At 42.6% G+C, this 8,934-nt stretch overlaps 1 protein-coding gene across 1 annotated transcript in view; it reads left to right on the top strand.

The window, feature by feature from the left end:
* The first annotated feature begins 4,700 nt into the window (after positions 1-4,700).
* Positions 4,701-8,934, top strand: part of whrna (whirlin a) — a 138,119-nt gene continuing 133,885 nt past the window's right edge. The window contains exon 1 of the mRNA XM_037692073.1: positions 4,701-5,525. Within this exon, the coding sequence (XP_037548001.1) occupies positions 4,788-5,525 (738 nt within the window). The 5' untranslated portion in view covers positions 4,701-4,787. The remainder of the gene's footprint in view (positions 5,526-8,934) is intronic.

Below are 8,934 nucleotides of genomic sequence, written 5' to 3'. Positions count from 1 at the left end.
TTTTGTTTTGTTACCTTTTCCTTTTAGCCATCCTATTTGTTAAAAGGAAAAGGTAACAAAACAAAAAACAGCTAGATTCCAAGACAAATGTAGAAAACTAAAAACAGGAACATGTCTGCATTGGTCCCTGCCAGGTGTCCAACAGATTCTTAAAGACAAATATGAGCAAAGAGCATCACCGTTCGTTGATGGGCGCCAACAAGACCATCGCCACGTTTGTCAGTTTTATAAAAGAAAATAAACTAAAATGATCAAAGCCCAAAAATAAACCTTCCCATCGTTTATTTTTCAGTCATAAAACGTCACTCGTTTTTAATCTAAAACTTTAGGAGCCTGTTTTGACAATTTTAGAAATTTATTGTTTTTTGTTTTTTTTGGCCTCAAATAGTTGGAAAAATCAAACCCAACTGGGCTGATTTTAAGAAGTGGTCCGTGTTGGTTTTAGACACTTTTCACGAGCTACAAATTTAATCTGTCCAAAACACCCAATTATCTATTTACAAGTAAATAATGTTAAACTTAAAGTCCGATTGTAAACATTCTCAGTTTTTCCGTTCAGTAACTCTGCAGCCGTAACGACGAATTAGTTGTTACGTATATGATGACATCATCTGCGTACGACCGACTCTGAACATCTGAACGCCGGTGAATCGTTCATATTTGAGCAAAAAGGCAACCGTTCCTAAAACAAAACCTTGTGGAACGCCCTTTTAGTTTTTTTCAGTTTTGAATTTATTTTAACAGATTTGACATTTTTCTTTTAATATCTTAACTGAACCAACTAATGTCTTGTTTACATGAGTTTAAAAAAAAAATAAATGTAAAAACATCCCATCCCTTCATAAAAGTCTATTTGACCTGCTTGGTCTTAAACGTTTAGGAGAATCTGATACTTTTGGAACATTTACAACATTTACATTTTTCCTGGGCTTGTCTCCATATGTTTTTATTTTTTAGCATAGTTAACTTGTTGGTTTGTAAATATTTAAGGGTTTCTGCAGAGCCAACGCTGCAACAGGTCGAACATTCTGCTTGAGTTTACCAGCAACCGTTGGTGCATTAGCACGTAATTAAAGAAAAATAAGAGGGAGATCTGGGCGAGTAATCGCTGAAATAACAATATTGATCCGTTCTGTTTCAAACATCTGCAGATTTAAAGAAGGCTCCTCTACATTTAATAATACAAATTACTTTGTTAAACCTATTAAACCAAGTATTTGAGCCTCGTTAAGCCTTCAGAGTGATTACACTAGGCCATAAAATTGAATTGGGAGTGGGAAGCTTTCTGCTGGGTGGGGCGAATTAGTTTCTGGGTCAAAGTGTCCAGATCCTGCAGCTGCTTTTCTTTAATTCCTGCACATCCTCTGCAGCTCACAGCGGCCACCCCGTCATTAACGCTGTAACTGTTCTGTCGGAAAGAATCCGTGTCCATCAGCGCCGGGTGTTCGGCTTTGTGAAAATTAAAAAGCGTGACAATAGTCAGAATAATTAGCTGTGTGGGCGTGAGCTGAAAGAACGCGCTGTGTTCTGTGACCATGTCTCACATGGGGAAGGTTCTGCCGGTCCTCTCACTCTTCTGGTGTTTTTTTTTCCTGCTGGCTTCATTCGTTAAGGAGCAGCTTCTCCACAGCTGAACTCTTTCCTCTCATCTGTCAGCACCGCCTCGTTAGGCTCCTGCTGTTTACACCTGGAAAAATGAAACGCACTCCTGATGGTTTTAAACCCAGAACAAGTCGCATGCTTTTATTTTGTAGTTCAACACCCTGTTTTTCCTGCAACTTGAATGGAAGGATCAGATGTCTCTTTCCACAGCCAAGTCTTCCAGCTCTTCTGGAAGGACTCCAAAGTGTTCCCAGCTCCGCCGAGAGACATGGTCTCCAGTGTACCCTGGGTCTTTCTGGGGTCTCCTCCCACTTGGACCTCTCCTTAGAGAGGCGTCCAGGGGGCACCCTTACCAGACTCTTCCCCCAATGCTGCAAAGACGTGTCAAACAGGAGAGCTCGGCAACAGAGCCTTGAGGAACTCTGGGTGGTTCTTGCCCCTTCGTAGCCGTGCTGCCGCAGATCTCTTTAACTACATCGCCGTCCTCAACCCCAGTTATGGACAGACTAAACCCCATGTCCTCCAACTCGGCTTGATGGGTTGACGTCTGAGAAGTATCCCTTCCACCACCCAACATTGTGAACACCACCCCACAGTGATGTGGACCCAAAACTCTACTTGGTGATGGCAACATGCTGCAGCCGGAAACATCCAAGGCCTCCCTGAACTCCGGTACCCGAGCTTCAAGCCTCAGCAGCAGCCCGAGCTGCAGCCCGCCTGGCCCGCCGATGTATCCGTTGTGTTTCAACAGAATATTTAGCAGCGTTTTAGTCAAACCCACAAACATCATGTGAAGAATCGAGGTTTAATCTGTGAACGGGTTACATTTGTAAGGGAAATGGGATTCTTGGGAATATTTGTTCATGTTTATGCCTTTGTGTATGTGCGGGGGAAAATATGGCAAATTCATGTTTTGTAAAAAATATTTTTGGTAGTTTTGATTTAAAAAAAAAGAAGGTATTTTTATACTAGTTACCGCCAATATAAGGTTAGAGTAAACTAAAATGAATTATATTAAAGATTTATTACCGGTAATAGTTTTTTTTATGGCTTAATAAAGTAAGTAGATTTAAAAATATCTCTTACAGGGAAAAACAAATGATTTGCCATAACTTTTAGATGTGAGAGTGTTTTTTTTTTTAAAAGTTCCAGAAGCACTCTTTGGACGAAGCATCAAAATGTGCAGCGTTCATAGTGTTTCTCTTTAAGGGCTGTTCGTTCTTAAATAAATTCTATCTGGCACACGATAATAAACTTTAGAACTTGTAACATATTTAATGTTTTCTTGCTGCATGTGACCCAAAAGGTCCGGTCCGTCGACGCACTGCTCTTCAGTGAAGATGAAAGATTTAGAATCGGACCGCAGAGATTTTATTTCCCATCAGAGCGTCTGAGGTTTCAAACCGGAGAGACGGATGATCAATCCCAGTTTAGCCTGGATTAGAGATGGAGCTGTGGTCGCTCGAGGCCTCCGCTTCTTCCGCCTGCTTCTCACATTTTATTCATCAAGTCACCATTTTTATGTTTTTAGACTTTTTTATTTTTTTTTATTTTTTGGAATCTACCTCTGCAGATTTGTGCTGCTTTAGCCATTTATTTAAACATCTATTGATTATTTGTGGCAAGTTTTATGCTTTACGACCGTTTTCCCAAATAGAAATAAGTTGGCGTCTCAGATCTCTCCTTGTATAAGACATTCTTTTCAACAAAGAATAATCCGTCCAGAGGACATGACTTAACCTTGTTGGATTATTCTTTGGATTATTGAGCATGCATCAGGACATCTATAAGACTTTCTTTTTGAAATCTTCAGCTCGCTGGCTCTATTCTTATACCTTTTTTTTGATTTTGCAGCTTTTAGCTAGCCTTTTGCTCCTTTTTTGCCGTCGTTCTGCTCGTTTCAGCACATCTTTTGCTCCTTTTAACTACAGTTTTGCAGCTTTAGCTGGTTTCTTGCTTCTTTTAGCTACTGTGCTAGTTTTAGTTAGCCTCTTGCTGCTTTTAGCATTATCAGCTCAGCTTTAGTAAATTTCTACGTTTAAGCTAAAAGTACGCTATGTAGGTAATATGCAAAATATTGCAAATGTGTGAAAGTAGATATCAAACTAATAATTTAAATGGTCTAGAAGAAAAACATTTTGTAAATGGTTAAATATTTTGAAATGTATAAAATGAAACAAAGTGATCGCATCAGTCTTTGAACGAGCTGAAAGTTTTGACGAGTAATGGAAGGGGCACAAATGTAGAAACGGTTTAAGTGCAAAATAAACTGGACATTTTTAAAGTCTCACATGACAAACCATTTTGTTTTTAATGTATCATGTATTTTAGTTTTTATTGGATTAGCAAAGCGTTTTAAAGATTGATTGCATTTTTAGCTTTATGTAAGAGCCAAATGTCAAAGATAATCTGCATCTCATGAGGACAAGTTGATTGAAACAGTGAATGCTGAATTAACAGTCACATAATCAGGATTGTTTTTGTAGCTTGAATTAGCTAGTTAGCCTAAATTAGCTAACGAGCTACTTGGCACGCGCCAGCCGTTGATAGCGCTTTGCAGGATAAGGTTGCGTCACTTCCGGGAAGAGGACAGTCGGTGAGAGCAGCAGCCGCTCACTCTGTCTCCGTAGAAACGTCGGTGGAGTTGACTCCGCTCGGTTTCAGCACCGAACCGAGTCGTTCCTGTGCTGGATGGATCTATTTTTTCATTTTATTTTAATTTTTATAAAGCTGGACGTCGTCTGAAAGTAAAAACCGGGGCAGGATAAGACTCGTCGAGAACCGGAGCGCGGGAACAAGTTTTTATTTTTTTCTCCTCTTAGTTGGGTTTGTCGTGTCGAGTTGGCTTCGTAAAAGTGGAGGATATCTGGTTTTATTATTTTTTATTGGATATTTTCAACCCGGAGCGGTTGACGCCGAAGAGAAGGCAGCTCCTGTAAACAAGACGTTAAGTACGCGCGTGCCAAATGGCTAATAAGCTAGGTTGACGTGGCGCACTAAGCCGCAGCACGCGCAACTTGTTGATTTAACTTTATCAACCGCACCATTGTCCGAGCTTGTATTTCGCCATGGATATAAATGGGGATCTCCGGCGCTCGTGATGCCACGCGCACCGGTTGTCATGACGCCCGCTCTCTAACCCGCGCGTCGGCGTGGCGCCGTGCCCGGGTCCCGCCGCCTCCAGGATGAGCAGCACCGACCTGGAGCGCATGTCGCTCAGCTCCTCCGCCAACTCGGTGGCGTCCAGCGCGCGGACGCTGTCGGCCAACGTGAGGAAGCTCCACCACGCGCTCAACCTCCTGCTCAGCGACCCGGAGCGCGAGCAGTTCATCCACTGCCTGAACGTGTACCACGCCAAGCGCAACGTGTACGACCTGGTCCAGACCCTCAACGTGATCCTGAACGCGCCCAGCAAGCGGCAGCTGCTGCCCATGCTGCGGCTCGTCATCCCCCGCTCCGACCAGCTGCTCTTCGAGCAGTACACCTCCGAGGGCCTCTACCTGAAGTCGGGTTTAGTTGCGAACAACGGCAACGCCGAGCAGCCGCCGCCCGCGGCCGGCAGCCCGACGCCCGCCGGGCACCTCCACCCGAGCATCCCGCCGGACTTCCAGGTGGCGCTGCGCGGCTCTCCGGACAGCTTCAGCACCAGCAGCGACGGGACAGCTCCGCTGGTGCCGCTGCTCGGCAGCAACTTCATCCACGAGCCGCCCGGCGAGCTGCGCCAGGTCACCATGAAGCGCCACAAGAGCCACGAGGGCCTGGGCTTCAGCATCCGCGGCGGCTCGGAGCACGGGGTCGGGATCTACGTGTCCCTGGTGGAGCCGGGCAGCCTGGCCGAGCGGCAGGGGCTCCGGGTCGGGGACCAGATCGTGAAAGTCAACGACAAAGTCTTCGATAAGGTCACCCACGCGGAGGCGGTGAAGGTAAGCTGCAGGTCCGAGTCCTGGGACTTGGCTCAGTGGGGTGAAAGTAAACACACTGGCGGGCGATCATGTTTTGCTCATGTTGGCAAAGTATCTCATGACTGGCTGGATGAGTTTTAATGGAACTTGAAGAAAACAGGAGTCTTGAATCAGGATGGCTGACCTTTAAAAAGCACAAGTGGCTTTCACTGTGGTAGTAGCTGAGACTGATCCTCAACACACATCCTGAGGGTCGAATGTTGTGCTGACTTTTTGTTTGGATCTTTGCCATCAACTGTCTGGAGTCTGTTAGCAAAATATTACATAAAGTACTGGGTGGATTTTAGTGAAACTTTGAGGAAACGATTGGATGAACCTCTGACTGTTCAGCTTTTGGAGCAGGTCCATTTCAAGATGGCTGCCACAGCCAGCTGACCTGAGGAAACACAACAATGGCTTCAGTGCACATGTTTTCAGCTGACAGTTCACAAGTGACATCTTCTATAACCGTTATATTTTTAAGGTTTCACCAAAAAAGCTACAACTCATTCTCAACACAAAACGGTCAAACGCTGATCACTGTTGGCTACGTGACAATGTTTTGGTCCATTTGATTTGTAATTATTTTAAAGCTGGAAAATATTGGCAATATTGGAGATTATCTTTTTTTTCCCCTTTTGTTATCAATTGAAGGGGAACACGAAGGTTTTTGTCACAGAAAAAAGTTTAAAACTTAATTTAGTCATTTATTTCTTCAGGTTTTCAGTCCAAGTTGTGGAAACGCTCAGGACCGACTCCAGTAGAAAAACACCGGAGAACCCAAAGCTCTTGAAACCGTCTCCTCCGTGGGAAAATTGAAACAATTTCATTTAAGAGTGAACTTATGTACACAGGGTCCCAGTTACATCCAACAATAAAATGTAAGAGAAAATCTGATAACTAAGATATGAACTAAGAAAAACATTAATTGCATAAAAACATTACGTCGAACAGCGTCGAAAGACGAGTGTTCATGAGAACTCGAGCAGTTCTGAGGAGGGTGACTAAGTGTCAGACAAAACGTACAAAACCTGAACGTTGAGCTGCCTCCCACGTGAGAGGACCTCGTTCTTCCATCCAGCTGTGGAGACTTCTTTAGTTGTGCAGCTGTTTATGAAGCCGGCTGGTTTCTGCTCCTTTATAACATCGGGAAGCGTTTTCCAGCCGCACGGTCCACCAGAGTGTGAACTTTGGACTTCTAAGAAGCTCTTCTTGTGTAACTGGACGCCCTGAGAGCAGCTGGTAACCATAGAGGCGTGTGCAGAGGATTCAGGTTCTCTTTGAACAACTGAAAACGAAAGGCCTCTTTATTCCTCAACGCTCCTGTTTGTGTAGACAACAAACCCGAGATGATGAATACTCAGGATCACATTGTTTGTGCTATTTCTAGATGCATTCATCAGATCAGAAACTTGTTTTGCTTTGGTTTCATAGCTTGTTGGACCAGTTTGAAATGAATTAACTTTGTTCTCTGCATAAAATGAAAACGAGGCCAGGCTTCCACTGGAGGAATGCTTATCACCCACCAGCTTTCATCCCGAGCGTTCAACTAAACGATCTTGTTGAGAAAGGACAGAGCTGCAGACGTTTAGTTCATGTGTTGTGAATGACTCTCAGCTACTACCACAGCATGTTATGGCACAATATTTATTAAATATTCTATTATATCTATTTTTGTTTATTTTAAGATCTCCTGGCTGTGGCAGCTATCTTGAATCAAAAATACTAGTTTGTTGCATTTTCATTTGAATTTGTCATTTTTTATGCACTCATTGTTACAAAGTTATGTTTGCATAAAGTAGCCACCAAACTATACTAAAAAATACTTTGTTCCTTTGTAGCTGAAGGGGTGAAACGACTCGTAGATTGTAGCTGAAATGAGTTTATTTTGTTTCTGTTTTTGTTCTTCAAGTCATTCCACACTTGGATATATTTACTAACCTGCAGGTATTTCAGCACTGCAGCTTCTAATGCTTAGTGATTAAAATGTTGTTTAGACCACATGAAGATCCCTGATGGATATCTAAATGCTTTTTGTACTTTATGGAGCTTTTAAGGAACATTTATTTGGTTCAGTTGTTTCTCATGACTTTAATTTTTCCTCTTTGTGTTTAAAACACATTTAAAGCTTTTTTTATTGTCCAGGTTGTTTTGCTGTCCTGTGTTGAGCTGAAGCAGCCTTCAAGTTGCTCTGTCTGAGCTGCAAACAAATTATTTCCCAACAATGCACTGAGTTAAGCCATGTTCTTTAAGCTTGTTTTATGCACAGTTTGCTGTTTTCTGCTGATGAGGTTGCTGCTGATCTTTTTTTACTGCTCGTTTTCAGGCCGACTTGGAATGAGACAAAGTAAAAAAAAAAAAAAAAAAAAAAGTTGGTTGCAAATTTGGAAATGCATTTTTGCCTCAGGTGAAATTAAAGTATTTGAGCATCTTGTTCCTGGTTGAAGGATGGAGCTGGATCAGTGGATCCGGGACCTTGTCCACAGTAATGAGGGCGTTGTTTGGTTAGTCATGGTGAAAACAGAGTTGATTCAAAAGGCAAAGCTCTCTCTGCTGGTGTTCATTGGAAATGACACTTTACAGCGGCTGGGCTCAGCGTTAGAGATGGGGTGAGGGGTTCCATCATCCTGCGGGGGGGGCTCGGAGTGGAGCTGCTGCTCCTCTGCGTTAAAAGGAGTCAATTGAGGTGGTTTGTGCATCTGATTAGGTTGCCTCCTGGACACCTCCCTCGTTGATAACGGACCCTGGGGAAGAGCCAGAACTCACCGAGTGGATTATAGATCCTGCCCGCCCTGGGAACGCCTCATGGTCTCTCAGGAGGAGCTGAAGAGTGTCGCAGGGGAGAGGGAGGTGTGGGTTTCTGCCCTGGCCCTGCTGCCTCCACACAAGACGGAGATCGAGTTTCAGATTTAATTTTTATTATTTATTAAATTGTATGGATCAGAATTTGACTGATAGCCAACATTATACTGCACCATTTCAAGAACTAGGCCTGGCCCAAAAAAAGATCTTGGCACATCATAATAATGAAATTATGAAATAAAATGATGCAACAATAATAAAATAGAATAAAATCAAGATTAAAAATTAAAATAAAACCGTAAAATAATGTGTTAAACATAAACAGGCTAAAAATGTTTGTATTTATCAAATGATAACTAATATAAACTCTTTAAACTATGATGATTATCTTTGCATAAATTTGCATTATTACAAGATACAATCTACATAATTTATAAATAAACCACCTAAATTAACTACTACTACCTGAACTACTTTGAGGAAATTAAAAGTAACTAAGACATTAAATGTCTTGCAAAGTGATCCAAACATTTTCAAGCAAGTGCAAGTGTATCAGGAATTTTCTTACATCACATGTTGGTATACCATA

This window comes from Nematolebias whitei, chromosome 18 (genome assembly GCF_014905685.2).
Source record: "Nematolebias whitei isolate Nwh7 chromosome 18, NemWhi1, whole genome shotgun sequence".
In the NCBI taxonomy this organism is placed as follows: Eukaryota; Metazoa; Chordata; class Actinopteri; order Cyprinodontiformes; family Rivulidae; genus Nematolebias; species Nematolebias whitei.
Note: the sequence above shows the minus strand (reverse complement) of the source record. Positions and strands in the feature narration are given on the sequence as shown.